The sequence below is a fragment of the Microtus oregoni genome, unplaced genomic scaffold (assembly GCF_018167655.1).
Source record: "Microtus oregoni isolate MIOR12 unplaced genomic scaffold, Mior012 000022F_ref0000154, whole genome shotgun sequence".
In the NCBI taxonomy this organism is placed as follows: Eukaryota; Metazoa; Chordata; class Mammalia; order Rodentia; family Cricetidae; genus Microtus; species Microtus oregoni.
In genome coordinates, this window is record NW_024543081.1 from 10,717,655 (window position 1) to 10,736,570 (window position 18,916).

At 42.4% G+C, this 18,916-nt stretch overlaps 1 protein-coding gene across 4 annotated transcripts in view; it reads left to right on the top strand.

The window, feature by feature from the left end:
* Window positions 1-18,916, top strand: part of Tcf20 (transcription factor 20) — a 104,582-nt gene that overhangs the window by 42,710 nt on the left and 42,956 nt on the right. For all 4 annotated transcript variants that reach the window (XM_041671752.1, XM_041671753.1, XM_041671751.1 and 1 more), the window contains exon 2: window positions 6,748-12,495. In XM_041671752.1, the coding sequence (XP_041527686.1) occupies window positions 6,784-12,495 (5,712 nt within the window). In that variant the 5' untranslated portion in view covers window positions 6,748-6,783. The remainder of the gene's footprint in view (window positions 1-6,747; window positions 12,496-18,916) is intronic.

Sequence of the window (18,916 nt, forward strand, 5' to 3'; positions counted from 1 at the left end):
CACTAGTTCTACTTTCCTGTCCCTTTTCTGGTAGCTGTTGAGGTGTCAAGCTCTCCCATGTAGCTTTTTGAATTGACTCTTGGATGCCCCTTTGTGTAAGTTAGATGGCAATAGGGGTGGGTATGGAGCTAGGATATGAACTGCGGTCACACCTGAGATGTCAGCAGTCACAGCTGAGATGATGTAAAATCCAGTAGTGTAAATTTTATCCTTTGTATGTGAGGGCATATGAATCCTGCCATTGTAGATGGTCAAAAGCTTTTTATTTATCCACATCATTTTCTTTGTCATCCATCTATAAGAATATCCAGTTTCCAAATGGACTTGTAGCACAGGTATGCACATAGTAGGCATTTCGTGTGGCTAGAATCTTCACAATTACTGATTTATGTACTATTTAAGTAGCTGTGCCATAATTTGCTTAATCATTTTCAAGTGATAAAAGACTTACAGCTTTGTTGGCAGTTTTCTTAACAAGTCACACTGGAAATAGTCTTTTTTAAATTACCAATTTATATCTTTAGAAATTCGTAAGAATGTATGCTGCTTTTGTTACGTTTGTACTGCGCTCAGCCTATGGATCCCTTAAGTTGGCATTGATTCAGAGTCTTACTATGTAGACCAGCTGGCTCTTACAGATGTATGCCTATCTGCTTCTACTTCCCAGGTGCTCATATTAAAGGTGTGTGCCACCATGTCTGTCTTCCTTAAATTTTTTTGGAAAAAAATTGGGGTGGGTTTTTTGAGATAGGGTCCCATGTATAATCCTTTCTCCTATGTTGGCCTTTGTTCGCGGTGATCAGCTTTTCTCGGCCTCCCAGGTGCTGATTAAAAGCATGCGCCATCACTGCTCGGCAAGAGCCAACTTCTGAACACTGCAGGTTCAGGACTGTGGGGAATATGACATTGTCAAAATAGTAAGTGGAGGAAAGTGTATTCTTTTTTTTTTAAATATTTATTTATTATGTATACAATATTCTGTCTGCATGTTTGCCTGCAGGCCAGAAGAGGGCACCAGACCTCATTACAGATGGCTATGAGCCACCATGTGGTTGCTGGGAATTGAACTCAGGACCTTTGGAAGAGCAGGCAATGCTCTTAACCTCTGAGCCATCTCTCCAGCCCCAGGAAAGTGTATTCTTTTGTTCCTATGACTGATGCTGGAACATAGAACTTTGTATAATTTTTTTTTTTCCAGATCAGGAAGATGAAAGTGTCCTTGTCAGAACCAAAGATTAGGACAAATAGAAAAGAACAGGTTTGTGATTAAGCAAAGCCTTGCAAACTAAAAAAGATGAGTTGGGACTCATCTGTTGAGGTGGTCAGGGAAAGAACAACGTTCATTATCTTTGTGTTGAAAATAAATTTAGCCACACGTTGGCTCACAGTCATGTCTCAGTACTCAGGAAACTGAGGCAGGAGGATTGCCGTGAGTTTCAGGCCAGTCTGAACAATGAGTGAGACTTGTTTCAAAAAAACGAAAAAACAAGTGACTAAAAACGAAACTCTTAGAGATGTCAAACAAAGTACAGAGCGACACTGCAAGAAACATATAAGGTTGAAGAGTAGCAATTGGAAGTTAGGCTGTGAACCAGAATGCAAGAGGGTCTTCAGGACTCCATTAACTATTATGGCCAGGGTTCTCACGTCAAAATGCTAGGTTATACCATTTGTATTGGGAATGATTTCTATAAACCAAGGCTTAGAAGTTACATAAATTAGTCATGTGTCTCATAAGCAGACTAAGAAACACTGAGAAAGGAATCTTTAAGTTTGCCAACTTGAGTTTTCTACCTTAAACCTGGATTTATCCGTCTCATCTGCTTTATGTGCATGTAAACTAAGTAGATTAGACCGTATATCTGTCCAGTGATCTGTTGAGGTTTTCCTAGTCTGTATCTAGTTTGCAAAAAGAATTTAGCTTGTCCTTGAGGACTGACGAGAACCTCAGTACAATTAGTGCTGACACCACTGGGAGCTCTCTGGAAAAGTCCTGGAGCTCATTAGTACACCTCTGTGGCCCATCTGAAATGTGAAGTTTGAGGAAAGGGAAGAAAAGTGTGTTGGTAAATCTCTTCCAGATACGCGTGAAAATTCCCCATTGATGACCAGCTCTTTGGGATATATATATTTCTTTTGTTATGTATCTATATGGTAGGATCATATTGGGATATTTTATATGCTGATTATAAGTTGCAAATACTTCAAGTTTATATATTTTTTTAAATATTTATTTATTTATTATGTATACAACGTTGTCTGTGTGTATGCCTGGAGGCCAGAAGAGGGCACCAGACCTCATCACAGATGGTTCTGAGCCACCATGTGGTTGCTGGGAATTGAACTCAGGACCTCTGGAAGAGCAGGCAATGCTCCTAACCACTGAGCCATCTCTCCAGCCCCCTCAAGTTTATATTTTTTATTTCTGACATTTTACTTTTCCTGACTGCTTTACTTGAAACTCCTACAAAGGATAAACTTGGAGCACATTCGTTACTCGTACTTCATGTGCATCAAGAGTATGTACTAGGGGGTCTGGAGAGATGGCTCAGTGGTTAAGAGCATTGCCTGCTCTTCCAAAGGTCCTGAGTTCAATTCCCAGCAACCACATGGTGGCTCACAACCATCTGTAAAGAGGTCTGGCGCCCTCTTCTGGCCTTCAGGCATACACACAGACAGACTATTGTATACATAATAAATAAATAAATATAAAAAAATAAAACTCTCAAACAAAGAGTATGTACTATGCAGGAGATAATGGCTATCATTTTTTTCCTTTCAAGTCTATAAACTATATTACTATAGGAAAAGAGGGATAATCCACAGTAAAGGAGTGTTTAGTACAGGGCTAGGAACAGGGTCACAGAGGAATTTTTCCATGTCTGTTTTCTCTATAGAGATATGGTTTAAAATAACCAAGTAGCTTCAGGCCAAATTGCTGATATCTAAAGTGGTCTCCTGGTAGCTCTGATTTAGGAAAAATAGGAAGCAAATGGCATGATTTACATTCAAACCTTCAGAAACTAGTTTTACTGAAGAGTTAACTAAACAACACAGAAAGTGTCTATAAGGAGATTATCTCTGGAAGCACCTTTTCATACCTTCAGTTAACTGCTAACTTTAATGTTTTGTTCAGTTTATCTCTCATCAGCCACTAAGAACTAAATTCTAAGAACTAGAAGTATGCTAGAAACAAGGGAAGTTTAGATGTGGATGGAATTGTTCTTGGAAGTCCTAAAGATTGGAGGAAGTAGAAAACCAAACGGAACAGAATTGGAGGGATAGCACTGAAGGGACATGTTATGACCTGATAAAGAGTCCCCTGCATAAAGTAGTAGGACAGATGTGGCCAGTGGCACTGCCACACTAGGCTCTCATGAACTTGATGAATTCTGTACCTCAGTTTCCTCATGTGTACAATGAGAGTTCTAGTCTTGTGAGGATTGAGTTAGTAATATTGTAATTGCTGGAACAGGGCCAAACATTAAACACCTAAATAGATGGTGTTTAAACAGACTCATGAGAGAAATGGTGTCTGTTGAAGAGGCATTTCAAGATGACAAGAAGTAGTTTTCTTCAGATCCTGACATTTCTTTTTTAATATAAACATTTAAAAAGATAGCTTTGAGTCATGTGACCATACATAATCAGGCTTAGTCCCTAACTATTTTAGTTATAAGGTATTTTAGAAGTGGGTTAGGAGCCAGGCTTGGTAGCACATGGTTCTTTAATCCCTGCACTCGGGAGGCAGAGGCAGAAGGATCCCTGTTTTCTTGAGTTTGAGGCCAGCTTGATTTTTATATTGAGTTGCAGGATAACCAGGGCGATAGAGAGAGACCCTGTCTGAACAGCAACAACAAAAACTAAGCCAAACAAAAATGTCCTTATCTTAGGGCTAGAGATATGACTCAGTAGTTAGCAATGCTTGTTGCTGCTATTCCAAAGGACCTGAGTTGGGTTCCCAGTACCTACCTCACAACTGCCTGTAACTCGAGCTGGCCTCCAGGGCACCTTCACATCCATAGCATATACTTACTCAGGCATACACACACAAAATAAGTCTTTAAAAAAAATGTGTCACTGGGTGGTGGTGTTATACACCTTTAATCCCAGTAGTAGGGAGGCAGAATAAGTTGGATCTCTGAGTTTGAGGCCATGCTGGTCTACAGAGTAAGGTCCAAGACAGCCAGGTCTACACAGAGAAACCCTGTGTGTGTAAGGGGGCGGGACAGGGGGAAGGACACACACACATAAAAAAGAGGAAAACAGTTTAGGGTTGCTGCTCATCTGCTGTGTATTTGTTTACTTTTGAAGTGTTTCCTCATATTTCTCCTGTGTAGCCAGGTTAACTTGGTGTTTTCCATAGAACTGGACCCAAAGGATTTTACAGGTAGTTTTTTAAGTGTCTTCCAGCTCTGCTTTTAGATTGATGATAATTCTTCTCTCACCCCCTTAGCACTGTCTCTGAATATGTGAGTTCTAGCTTAGTTCTGTAAGACCTAATTTTTAAGCCATTTCATCGTCCATGCAAAATGTCTGCTTCTGCTCCTTACTGTTTGAATGACATACAGATATTATAGCAAGAAACAGCAGTCTCTGCCTTTTAGGAGTTTATGTTTTAAGTTGAAGGAGAGGTAAGACAGTAAACATTTCTTTTCTTTAATTTATTAGACTGTACTGCAGCTATATTCAGAGTGAGGGAACAAAGTAAGGGAGGAAGGAGGAACAAAGATAAGGGTACATAGTAGCAGTTTTAAACAAGTTACTCAGGAGGAGATCTTGCTAACAGGTAATGCTTGTCCAGAGACTGAAAAGAGGTAAGAAGGACAAGCCATGTGGCTGGCAGGAAGGGGGTGGTGTAAGTATGGAAGTGAGCATGGTAAGCAGAGCAGAGTGTTGGTGGCCTAGCCCAAAGCAAGAAGATGGCAAATGTAATTAGTTGCCTATGGGCAGCTCCGTTTTAACTTCCTTTAAGGGGACTAAGACACAAGCTCCATAGACCACTGTGGGAAAAGTATATTAGGACTAGCTATGTATATTTCATAAACTTTCATAACTTTTTAAAGGTTTATTTTTTTAAAGTCCTTTGAAGAAGTTTGACCTTGTCTTACTCTTTTCTGACTCTGAGAAAGGAGACAAGCCCAAGCCAAAGCAAAAGTAAAATCAATTTAGGAGGCTGAAAATAGGGCTCAGTAGGCAATAAGAGCATATATTGCTCTTGCAGAAGACCCAGGATCCATTCCCAGCATCCACTTCTGTTTACTCAACTACCGTCTGTAACATTCCAGCTCTAAGATTTCCAACATCCTCTTCTGGGTACACAAGCCCCTGCTCTCAAGTACATACGCTGACACATATACATCCACATAACCAAAAATAAACATGGAAAAATCTATTTAAATAAGAGGGTGATATATTAATAGAGATGCAGAAGTGGCAGCTCAGATCACTCTGGAAACCTGGGCTCTGGGTGTATATATACATTTTTATGTATGTATGTATGTATGTATGGTTGGTTGGTTGGTTAATTTGGTTTCATATTTAATTTTTGAATGTTTTGCCTGTGTATATATCTGTGCATTATGTGTGAGCCTGGTGCCTTGAGGGATTAGAAGAGGGTATTAGATCCCCTGCAATGGGAGTTAGAGATAATTGTGAGCTGCCATGTTGGTGTTGTGAATCAAACCCAGGTCCTCTCTGCAAGAGTAACAAATCCTTTCTGTGTATATGTGTACTACATATATGCCTCTACCCGAGAAGATCAGAACAGGGTGTCAGATCTGGAACTGGAGTTCCACATTTTTGTAAGTCAGTCACTAAACCCAGGTACTTTTAGCTTCGGAACCATCTTTCTGGATATTCTTTTCAGCTCTTTTTTTTTTATTGTTCTCTACCATAGGAATAATAGTAATAACTGAATATTAGATGGCAAATGGAAAGCCACATGGAAAATAGAAGTATTGAAACTTCTTGGAACCTCCAAAAGAAAAAAAGACTAGTAACTGCTAGTCTCTGACCTATTCTGGCCTATATCTAGCACTTAATGCCTGGAAGTTGAGGTTAGGTGGTCAAAATGGGGTATTTGGGACACAATTTTATGTCAAGAGGGGGCCAGATTGGATGTTTATATGGGTGACTAAGGAATCCATAGTAGTAAAGAGTTAAGTGTCCCAGAAGATAGTCATCATAGGCCGTTGTAAATATAGTCAACCTGAAGTGTTTTGCATTTGAGTCCCAGGATAGTTCTGTTTCTCAGTCGGTGAGTGGAGCAGGCATGGGTAGCCCCTGAAAGAACTGCCTCATTATTTGAGGTACCTCACTTTAGCAGCCCATCTAATGAATGAAAATAAGGAGATGAAAGTGGTTTCTGTTACCCTTCCCCACTATAACTGAAGATTAATGAAGAAATATGGTTTTTGTTGCTGGTAATAACATCCTACTATTTACCCCAGTTGAATATTTATCCCAGTTGAAATTGTGAGGTTTGTTTATCTAATAATGAAGTTTTTAAAAGACTTTATTGAGTGTGTTTGTATATACCTAGTGTTTTCTTTGTTGTGTCACAGATGCCTTCCTTATTTAGACTATTTCCCTGCTTATTTGCATTATCAGAAATGGATAGAATAAGGAAAAAGGAGTGAAATTTAAAGCAGTCTGCTTTATCTGGTCAGTGGGTTATTTAGACTTGATTTTTGTTTGTACCAATCAGATGTATGGCTCATGCTTTTCTTTCTTTTCCTTTTGTAGGAGGGCTGTTGGCCTGCTGCTGTGCTGCTGAACAGTATGCAGTCCTTTCGGGAGCAAAGCAGTTACCACGGAAACCAACAGAGCTACCCACAGGAGGTACACAGCTCATCCCGTGTAGAAGAGTTCAGCCCTCGTCAAGCCCAGATGTTCCAGAATTTTGGGGGAGCAAATAGTGGTAGTGGTGGCACTGGCAGCAACAGTAGTGGACGGCGAGGAACAGCAGCTGCTGCTGCAGCGATGGCTAGCGAGACCTCTGGCCATCAAGGCTACCAGGGTTTCAGGAAAGAAGCTGGAGATTTTTACTACATGGCAGGCAACAAAGACCCTGTGGCAGCAGGAACCCCACAGCCTCCTCAGCGAAGGCCTTCTGGTCCTGTGCAGAGCTATGGACCTCCCCAGGGGAGCAGCTTTGGCAATCAATATGGGAGTGAGGGTCATGTGAGCCAATTTCAAGCACAGCACTCTGCCCTTGGTGGTGTGTCTCATTATCAGCAGGATTATACAGGGCCTTTCTCTCCTGGGAGTGCTCAGTATCAACAGCAGGCCTCCAGCCAACAGCAGCAGCAACAGCAACAGCAGCAGCAACAACAGCAGCAACAGCAGCAAGTACAGCAGTTGAGACAACAGCTTTACCAATCCCATCAACCTCTGCCCCAAGCCACTGGACAGCCAGCTTCTGGCTCATCCCATCTACAACCAATGCAGCGGCCCTCCACTCTGCCATCTTCTGCTGGTTATCAGTTAAGAGTGGGTCAGTTTGGCCAACACTACCAGTCTTCTGCTTCCTCCTCTTCCTCTTCCTCCTTTCCTTCACCACAGCGTTTTAGTCAGTCTGGACAAAGCTATGATGGCAGTTACAGTGTGAATGCTGGATCCCAGTATGAAGGTCATAATGTGGGTTCAAATGCACAGGCTTATGGCACACAATCAAATTATAGCTATCAGCCTCAGACTATGAAGAATTTTGAACAGGCAAAGATTCCACCAGGAACCCAGCAGGGGCAGCAGCAGCAGCAACAACAACAACAGCCACAACCTCAGCAGCAGCAACAGCAGCAGCAACAACAGCAACATGCCCCCCAGCATGTGATGCAGTACACTAATGCTGCCACCAAGCTGCCCCTGCAGACCCAGGTGGGGCAGTACAATCAGCCTGAGGTTCCTGTAAGGTCCCCTATGCAGTTTCACCAGAACTTCAGCCCTATTTCTAACCCTTCTCCAGCTGCTTCTGTGGTTCAATCTCCAAGCTGTAGCTCTACCCCTTCTCCTCTCATGCAGAGTGGTGAGAATCTTCAGTGTGGGCAAAGCAGTGTTCCCATGAGTTCCAGAAACCGAATTTTACAGCTAATGCCCCAACTCAGTCCAACCCCATCAATGATGCCTAGTCCTAATTCTCATGCTGCGGGATTCAAAGGGTTTGGATTAGAAGGTGTGCCAGAAAAGCGATTGACAGATCCTGGGTTGAGTAGTTTGAGTGCTCTGAGTACTCAAGTGGCCAATCTTCCTAATACTGTCCAGCACATGTTACTTTCTGATGCCTTGACACCTCAGAAGAAGACTTCCAAGAGGCCCTCATCATCATCTAAGAAAGCAGATAGCTGTACAAACTCAGAAGGCTCTTCACAGCCTGAAGAACAACTAAAGTCCCCTATGGCAGAGTCATTGGATGGAGGTTGCTCCAGTAGTTCGGAAGATCAAGGTGAGAGAGTGAGGCAACTAAGTGGTCAGAGCACGAGCTCTGACACCACCTACAAGTGTGGAGCTTCAGAGAAAGCTGGCTCCTCACCAACACAAGGTGCTCAGAACGAGGCCCCTAGGCTTAGTACCAGTCCTGCAGCTAGGGAAGAAGCTGCCTCTCCAGGTGCTAAGGACACATCGCTGACTGAGGGAAACACAAAAGTCAATGAGAAGACAATTGGGGTGATTGTCTCCCGGGAAGCCATGACAGGTCGGGTAGAAAAATCTGGTGGACAAGATAAAGGATCCCAAGAGGAGGATCCTGCTGCCAGTCAGAGGCCACCTAGCAATAGTGGTACAAAGGAAGCCAGCCACACATCACTTTCACAGCCAGATCCTCCAGGAGGAGGGAACAAAGGAAACAAGAATGGTGATAATAGCTCCAGCCACAATGGAGAGGGGAATGGCCAGAGTAGCCACTCTGCAGTAGGCCCAACTTTCACAGGCAGGACAGAGCCTAGCAAATCTCCTGGAAGTTTGCGCTACAGTTACAAAGAGAGTTTTGGGTCAGCTGTACCACGAAATGTCAGTGGTTTTCCTCAGTATCCTTCAGGACAAGAAAAGGGGGATTTTGCCAGCCATGGGGAACGAAAGGGTAGAAATGAGAAGTTTCCAAGCCTCCTACAGGAAGTACTTCAGGGTTACCACCACCATCCTGACAGAAGGTATCCTAGAAGTGCTCAGGAACATCAAGGGATGACTAGTGCCCTGGAAGGAACTGCAAGGCCCAACATCTTAGTCAGTCAAACCAATGAATTAGCCAGTAGGGGCCTTCTGAACAAGAGCATCGGATCCCTGTTAGAAAATCCCCATTGGGGACCATGGGAAAGGAAGTCAAGCAGCACAGCTCCTGAAATGAAACAGATCAATTTGTCTGACTATCCCATTCCCAGAAAGTTTGAGATAGAACCTCCATCATCAGCCCATGAGCCTGGGGGCTCCCTTTCTGAAAGGAGGTCAGTGATCTGTGATATTTCTCCGCTAAGACAGATTGTCAGGGATCCAGGGGCTCACGCATTGGGACACATGGGTGCTGATGCCCGAATTGGGAGGAATGAACGTCTCAACCCAAGTTTGAGTCAGTCAGTCATTCTTCCAGGTGGGTTGGTGTCCATGGAAACAAAGCTGAAATCCCAGAGTGGGCAGATAAAAGAGGAAGACTTTGAACAGTCCAAATCTCAAGCTAGTTTCAACAAGAAATCTGGAGACCACTGCCATTCTACCAGCATTAAGCATGAGTCTTATCGTGGCAATGTCAGCCCTGGAGCAGCAGCCCATGATTCCATTTCAGACTATGGCCCCCAAGATAGTAGGTCCACACCAATGAGGCGGGTGCCTGGTAGAGTTGGTAGCCGGGAGACTATGAGGGGTCGGTCTTCTTCTCAGTACCATGACTTTGCAGAAAAACTGAAGATGTCTCCAGGCAGGAGCAGAGGTCCAGGGGGAGACCCTCATCATATGAACCCACACATGACTTTTTCAGAGAGGGCCAATAGGAGTTCTTTACATGCTCCCTTTTCTCCCAACTCAGAAAGCCTGGCCTCTGCTTACCACACAAACACCAGGGCTCATGCTTATGGGGACCCTAATACTGGTTTGAATTCCCAGCTCCATTATAAGAGACAGATATACCAACAGCAACAAGAGGAGTATAAAGATTGGACCAGCAGTTCTGCTCAGGGAGTGATTGCTGCTGCACAACATAGGCAAGAAGGGCCACGGAAGAGCCCACGGCAGCAGCAGTTTCTTGACAGAGTACGGAGCCCCCTGAAAAATGACAAAGATGGTATGATGTATGGCCCACCAGTAGGGACGTACCATGACCCGAGCACTCAGGAAGCTGGGCGCTGTCTCATGTCTAGTGATGGTTTGCCTACCAAAGGCATGGAATTGAAGCACAGCTCTCAGAAGTTACAAGAGTCTTGTTGGGATCTTTCTCGGCAGACTTCTCCAGCCAAAAGCAGTGGTCCTCCAGGAATGTCTAATCAGAAAAGGTATGGGCCACCCCATGAGACAGATGGACATGTACTAACTGAATCTACACAGTCATCCAAACCTAGTAATGTAATGCTGCGGCTTCCAGGTCAAGAAGATCATTCTTCTCAAAATCCCTTAATCATGCGGAGGCGGGTCCGTTCTTTTATCTCTCCCATTCCCAGTAAGAGACAGTCCCAAGATGTAAAAAGCAGTAACATTGATGATAAAGGGCGCCTCCTTCACCCATCCAAGGAAGGTGCTGATAAGGCATATAATTCCTACACCCATCTTTCACACAGTCAGGATATCAAGTCTGTCCCGAAGAGAGATGCCTCCAAGGATCTTCCAAACCCAGACAATAGAAACTGTCCTGCTGTTACCCTTACGAGCCCTGCTAAGACCAAAATACTGCCCCCACGGAAGGGACGGGGATTGAAATTGGAAGCTATAGTTCAGAAGATCACATCCCCAAATATTAGGAGGAGTGCATCCACAAATAATGCTGAGGCTGGGGGAGACACAGTCACATTGGATGATATACTGTCTCTGAAGACTGGTCCTCCTGAAGGTGGGGCTGTGGTTACTCAAGAGACTGAGATGGAGAAGAGAAAAGGCGAGGTTACTGACCTAGTCAGTGCAACTAACCAGGAATCAAATGTTGAAAAGCCTCTCCCAGGGCCTTCTGAAGACTGGCGTGGCAGTGGGGATGATAAAATCAAGACCGAGGTACATGCAGACACAGCTCCTACTGGAAAGGAACCTTCTGGTACTATGACATCCACAGCTTCACAGAAGCCTGGTGGTAACCAAGGGAGACCAGATGGTTCCCTGGGCGGGGCAGCACCACTAATCTTTCCTGACTCAAAGAATGTAGCTCCAGTGGGTATTTTGGCTCCTGAGGCAAACCCCAAGGCTGAAGAGAAAGAGAATGAAACCGTCATGATTTCACCCAAACAAGAAAGTTTCCCCCCAAAAGGGTATTTCCCATCAGGAAAGAAAAAGGGGAGACCCATTGGTAGTGTGAATAAGCAAAAGAAGCAGCAGCAGCCACCACCTCCACCCACTCAACCTCCTCAGATACCAGAAGGTTCTGCAGATGGAGAGCCAAAGCCAAAAAAGCAGAGGCAAAGGAGGGAGAGAAGGAAGCCTGGGGCCCAGCCAAGGAAGCGGAAAACCAAACAAGCAGTTCCCATCGTAGAACCTCAAGAACCAGAGATCAAACTAAAGTATGCTACCCAGCCTCTAGATAAAGCTGATGCCAAGAACAAATCTTTTTTCCCTTATATCCATGTAGTAAATAAGTGTGAACTTGGAGCTGTTTGTACAATCATCAATGCTGAAGAAGAAGAACAGACCAAATTGGTGAGGATCCGGAAGGGTCAGAGATCTCTGACTCCTCCCCCCAGCAGCACGGAAAGCAAGGTGCTCCCAGCTTCATCCTTTATGCTACAGGGGCCTGTGGTAACAGAATCTTCTGTTATGGGACACCTAGTTTGTTGTCTCTGTGGCAAGTGGGCCAGTTACCGGAACATGGGTGATCTTTTTGGACCCTTTTATCCCCAGGATTATGCAGCCACTCTTCCGAAGAATCCACCTCCTAAGAGGTCCACAGAAATGCAGAGCAAGGTCAAGGTTCGGCACAAAAGTGCTTCTAATGGTTCTAAAACAGACACTGAGGAGGAGGAGGAGCAGCAGCAGCAGAAGGAGCAGAGGAGCCTGGCTGCTCATCCTAGGTTCAAGCGGCGCCACCGTTCAGAAGACTGTGGTGGAGGCCCTCGGTCCCTGTCCAGGGGACTCCCTTGTAAAAAAGCAGCCACTGAGGGCAGCAGTGAAAAGGCTGTTTTGGACACAAAGCCCTCTGTACCTACCACTTTGGAAGGTGGTCCTGAGCTGGAGTTACAAATTCCTGAACTACCTCTTGACAGCAACGAATTTTGGGTCCATGAGGGTTGTATTCTCTGGGCCAATGGAATCTACCTGGTCTGTGGCAGGCTCTATGGCCTGCAGGAAGCGCTGGAAATCGCCAGAGAGATGGTGAGTAGGAAAAACTCATTACAAGCTTGGGTTCTGGTTACTTCACTTTGGCTTTGTTTCTTATACCTTAGTATTTATTTTTATGGATCATTAGTTCTTTCCTTGACCCAAATGATAAACAGAAAAGGGAAGTATTTTGGAAAGGAGTAGCTTATATTTTCATCAGTAATGTCTCTGTAGATTGTAAACTTACGTTTTTGCCTATATAGCTTTGAGGACACAAGGGTCCCTGTTTTATCCCTTTTCAACCTTGATCCCTGCTTGAGGGGGGGGGGTTATTCACTTTCAGCAGTACAGCTTTTATAAGTATGTCAGTTAGTTTCTGAATAATATTTTACTGCAATTTATTTGGTTAATTTCTATAAACTATTTTTCAATGTATGCTATGATTATATATTTTTTTTAAAAAGTATTTTATTGCTTTAGATTTTGTTCAGTTTTATTGATTTGGTGAAGGGTCTACTCTGTAACCCAGTCTGACCTTCAACACACAATGCTTTTGTTTCAGCCTTCCAGGATCTGGGATTGCAGGTGTGAACTACCACACCCGACGTTTGCGCTAGTTACTAACTCATTTTCATTGCCACTGCTGCTTTTTGTTTTGTTTTTCGAGACGGGGGCGGTCGGTCTCTCTCTCTCTCTCTCTCTCTCTCTCTCTCTCTCTAGTCCTGGCTGTTCTGGAACTAGCTTTGTAGTTCAGGCTGGTCTCAAACTCAACCAAAATGTTTGGTTGCTCATGACTGTTCACTCAGAAAAAGATGCTAAAAATGATTATTTAGAAGTTTCTGTTAGGGTTGGAGAGATGGCTCAGCGGTTTAGAGCACTGGCTGCTCTTCCAAAGGTCCTGAGTTCAATTCCCAGCAACCATATGGTAGCTCACAACCCTCTGTAATGAGATTTGGCTCCCTCTTCTGGCGTGCGGGCATACATGGAGGCAGAATGTTGTATACATAATAAATAAATCTTAAAAAAAAAAAAGAAGTTTCTGTTACAGTATGGACAAAGCATTCACTGTGTAGACCTTGACATCTTCCCACTTGTTATCAGTATAGTACCTGTTCCCCTAGGAAGAACAGTTCTTCTAATTAAGTTGGTTTGAGTTAGGGAATTTTACTTCTTATCTCAGACTTTTAGCTAGTGCTCCCATTTTCCAGCCCTACCTCACATACAAGGACCTGGGCCTTCCTAGGTTCTGTGTCACAAGGTCATTTGTCTTTCTAGCTGTTCCTCTTTTTTTTTTTTTTTTGATTTTTCTTTTTTTTTTTCCAGACAGGGTATATCTGTGTAACAACCCTGGCTGTCCTGCAACTCACCCTGTAGATCAGGCTAGTCTGGAACTCAGAGATCCGCTTGCCTCTGCCTCTCTAGTTTTGGGATTAAAAGTGTTGGCTAGCATGCCTGGCTAATTGTTTTCTTTTATACTTTACTCTTTGCTTCCTTTGAACTCACTGGATCATTTACTTCTTAATCCAGTTTCCAGCTTTCAGAATTTGTATGTTTTCTTACTTCACATCCTCATTAGCCTCATGTCTTAGTTAGGGTTTTTACTGCTATGATAAAACACCATAACCAAAAACAACCTGGGAAGGAAAGGATTTATTTTACCTTAGAATTGATGGTCCATCATCTAGGGAAGTCAGAGCAGGAACCAGGAGGTGGGAACTGATGTAGAGGCTGCTTACTGGCTTGCTTAGCATATTTGCTTATAATTCATGACCACTGGCTCGATGGCATCACCTGCATTGGGTCTGACCCTACCACCTCAATAACTAATTTAAAAACACACTAGAGACTTGTCTGAAGACAAATCTGGTAGAGGCATTTTATCAATTTAGGTTATCTTCCCAAATGACTCTACCTATGTCAAGTTGACAAATCTAGCAGTATACCTGGGAATTTACACACTTCCCTTTGTGGCAAGAGACCATGTGTGTAAACATATTTCAGCCTACTATTATTTAATCAGATTATTGGTCACCACCAATAATCAGGCTTAATCCCTTACCCTGTGTCTAAATTTGTAGTCATTGTTACAGAAAGTAAAAGACTTTATAAATGATGGAGCTACCTTAAATCACAATTAGCTCCTTCCTCTGAAGTGTGACCAGTTAATAGCATTTATGTGAAAGCATTAAAATTGCTACTCAAAATGTTAGCCTACTACTTGTCAGATTTGATCCTAAAATAAAATCTGGAATGTTATAATTGGAACAGATAAAATAAATGTGATTATGTCTTTTCTAATCCCCCTCCTTTCACAGTTTAGTGATTGAATTTTTAAAAAAACAAAAACAAAACAACAATGACAATAACAAAAATCCCCAAGCATTTGAGAGCCCTTGAGATGGTTCAGCAGGTAATGGTGATTGGTGCCAAACCTGAGTTCAATCCCTGGGACTTAGGTGATGGAAATACTTCTTTTTGTTTTTTAGAACTGGAGTTGTGATCACAACTGTTTCAGAAGTGCTTTAATTTTATTCTTTAAAGGATAGAAATTTGAAATGCTTCATTTAAGGAGAATGATGTAAAGGTCATTTGACTCAGTGCTTCTTTGTAGTAGATTTGAGCTGGAGCTCTGTTTTTAGGTTTGATGTGCCTCTGCCATAGTTCCATCAAGGCTGCACATGTCATTCTCTGACACACCAGCAGCTCACCTCTCTTCAGTCTCTGCAGCTTTCAGCTCATTTCCTAACTCTTCTCCTCTTCTGTTTATTTTACATCTCACCTTAAGATGAGAATGCTAGCTTTGTATTTTAAACTTAACTTTTCAGAACACTTGAGCATCTGTATTCTTGGTCAACTACTCAGTAAAATGGGAAAAGGAAGAGAAAGTAATGGCATTTTATTATACTTAAAAGTCAGATTAATTGGCTTTCATGTTAATGCTATGTAGCATAGACTGTCCTTGAATTCTTGTTCCTCCTGCTTCAGCTTCCCAACTGCAGGGATTTTAATTAACATTCATTGTCACAACTGACTGACTGTTTTGGCAGAAGCAGGTGGATCTTTGTGAGTTTGAGGCTAGCCCCATCTACATAGTGAGTTCCAGTCCTATCATGATAGCAAGACACTGTCTCATAAAACAAAGACACATGGCTGGGTGTGGTGGTGCATGCCTTAAATCCCAGTACTCAGGAGTCAGAGGCAGGAGGATCTTTATGAGTTTGAGGCCAGCCTCATCTGCAAAGTGAGTTCCTGGACAGCTAGGGCTGTTACACAGAGAAAGTCTGTCTTGAAAAACAGCAAAACAAAACAAAACAAAAATCCGATAAAGCCATTAATCTCTGTATATAAGAAAGTTCAAGGAACTCTGTGGTGGTGAATTTAAATTTTCAGCTTGACCTCATCTATAATCTCTTAGGATGCACTGCTCTGAGTGTTTCTGTGAGGAGTTTTCAGTGAGGTTTAAGTCAAGAAGATCTATCAAAGGATGAATAGAGTCTGCCTGGTAATGAAGTTGTTTAACCCAGGGACTTGTCCATGCTATTCAAGTATCTACCACTGAGCATATCCCTAGTCTATAATGGATTTTTTGTTTTGTTTTTTGAAGCAGATCTTTCTACATAGCCCTGGCTGTCCTGGAACTCACTATAAATAGGCCAGGTGGGCCTCAAACTCACAGAATCCACTTGCCTCTACCTCCTCAATGCTAGGAATAAAGGTGCGCCCCCCCTCCCCCTATTTTTTAAGTAAACCTTTTCAAAATACTAGTATTATAATGGAGATTCAAACTGTTGAGTGTGTGCTTTATATCAGGGCAAATACCTCTTTACCTATGTCTAATCCCTACTTAGTTAATGAAGTGTGAACTCTAGAGGGCGCCAATGTGCTTTAAGGTAATCCTAATGGCTTTCAATTGATGGACATCTCCATACACCTAGAGAGATTTATAAACATAGGAACTATGTGACCAGGTTTGTGTAATGAAGAAGCTCAAGAAAGGAAGGAAGAAGTGAGTGGCAAGTAGAGGAGTTAGAATGAATGTGGTTGATGCCATCTGAATATGAAGGAGAAAAGAAAATCAGAGGAGATAGACTCAATGTTTTAGGATTTATACTGGACAGATTTTATACTAGCAATATAGGGCAGCTAAAGGTAAGTGCAGGGGCCTAGGTATAGCTGCTAAGGTTCTAGCTTTTTGAGCAAGTGGCTGGGGTGGACAACAGGGCACATGGAAGTACACCAGTAATGGAAAAGAGGAGAAAAGTTTATAATTGATGTGTTGTGAACAGAAGAAAAACTAGGGCTGGAGAGATGGCTCAGCGGTTAAGAGCATTGCCTGCTCTTCCAAAGGTCCTGAGTTCAATTCCCAGCAACCACATGGTGGCTCACAGCCATCTGTAATGGGATCTGGTGCCCTCTTCTGGCCTGCAGACATACAGACAGAATATTGTGTACATAATAAATAAATAAATATTTTTAAAAAAGAAAAACTAGATATGGAAGCATTTTAGTTCAAAAGACCTGATTAAGTCAGCAGTAGGCTTTAGTATAGAGTTTTTAAATAAGGACTGATTATTTTTATTTAGCTTTTGAAATAAATGTAAAAATAGTAAATTTGAAAAATTAAAATTATCTTTTAGGAGAAGGGAGGTGTCATAGACTACTGGGGAGTTCAGAGAAGCAAGAGTTCTTTTTTCTACCACATAGGTCCCAGGGATTGAATTTAGGTCATCAGGCTTGACAGTTAGTGCCTTTATCACCAAGCCATCTCACCACCACCAAAATGTAAATTTTTATTCATTTATTTTTTATTTTAATTTTATTTATTTATTTATTTTTATTTTTCGGGACAGGGTTTCTCCTTAGCTTTTGGTTCCTGTCCTGGAACTAGCTCTTGTAGACCAGGCTGGCCTCGAACTCACAGAGATCCGCCTGCCTCTGCCTCCCGAGTGCTGGGATTAAAGGCGTGCGTCACCACCGCCCGGCAAATGTAAATTTTTAAATCCAAGCCAAGTAAAATAGGAAATCATAAGGTATGGCTAAAGAAAGTCCCCACAGAGAAAAGCCTTGAAAAGAGAGCAAAGAACTTGTTATTCTCATTATCTCATAAGCTACATTATGATATAATTGGAAGAGGGGATAGGAAGGGCAATTTACTGTTTTCCAGCTGAGCTTTGTGTCACATACTCTGTACTTGGGAGGAGGATCAAGAATTCTAGGTCATGCTTGGGTACATAGCCAGCTTGAAGTTAGTGTTGGCAGCAAGATAACAGTCAGAACAAAACTATGACTGTTGGGGGTTTCTTTGTAATCCTCACAAGATAGTTCACAGCATAGTATTAGGAAACTAACATCATTCTTGACCGTGGTGAGAACTGAGGTGACGCAGTCATTTTACTAGCCTAAAGACCCTTCCCTGTTTTGCACAGTAGCAGCTATTTCCCAGAATTCCTAGAATGCAGCTTAAGGCCTTTGAACGTTCAATTGGAAAGAGACAAAGTTCACTACTTTACTGTTTAGTCAAATGGATTTTGAATTGGGAACTGAAGCTATGGATGCATGTTTTCTCTAACGGCCTGGCATAGTTTCGCTTACAAGGAACAGGAGATACAAGAAAATACAAAGAAGACAGGACTGCATCTGATACAGTGATGGCCTAGGGTCACATTACTCCTGATTCATGAAGTAAGCCAGACTTGGTAGATTTATTTGGGCTGTAGACACTTAGAATCTGATGCTTAATTAGAAAAATGTTGGCACATACTGTCAAGAAATGAATAAAGAGAACTTACAAACTCCCCCATAGTTGGTGCAAATGAACAAAGTTCCAAACCAACTTGAATCTCAAAAGATAGAAATCCCTTGGATAGAAGTGGGATCTACCACTACCAGCATTTCATTGAAAAAAAAATTTTTTTTCACTTGTCAGGCCTCTGTTTTTAGTAAAAGTTACTTTATACAAAAATAAAATTTTAAAACACTTTTGCATTTTTTTATTGATATTTATTGAGCTCTACATTTTTCTCTGTTCCCCTCCGTGCCTCTCCTCCCCCCTTCAACCCTCCCCCAAGGTCCCATGCTCCCAATTTACTCAGGAGATCTTGTCTTTTTCTGTTTTCTACTTCCCATGTAGATTATATCTATGTACGACTCTCTTAGTGTCCTCATTGTTGTCTAAGTTCTCTGGGATTGTGGTTTGTAGGCTGGCTTTCTTTGCTTTATATTTAAAAACCACCTATGAGTGAGTACATGTGATAATTGTCTTGCTGTGTCTGGGTCACCTCACTCAAACTAATGTTTTCTAGCTCCATCCATTTTCCTGCAAAATTCAAGCCGTCATTTTTTCTGCTGTGTAGTACTCCATTGTGTAATATACCACATTTTCCTTATCCATTCTTCCATCGAGGGGCATTTAGGTTGTTTCCAGGTTCTGGGTATGAGAAACATAACTGCTATGAACATAGTTGAGCACATGTTC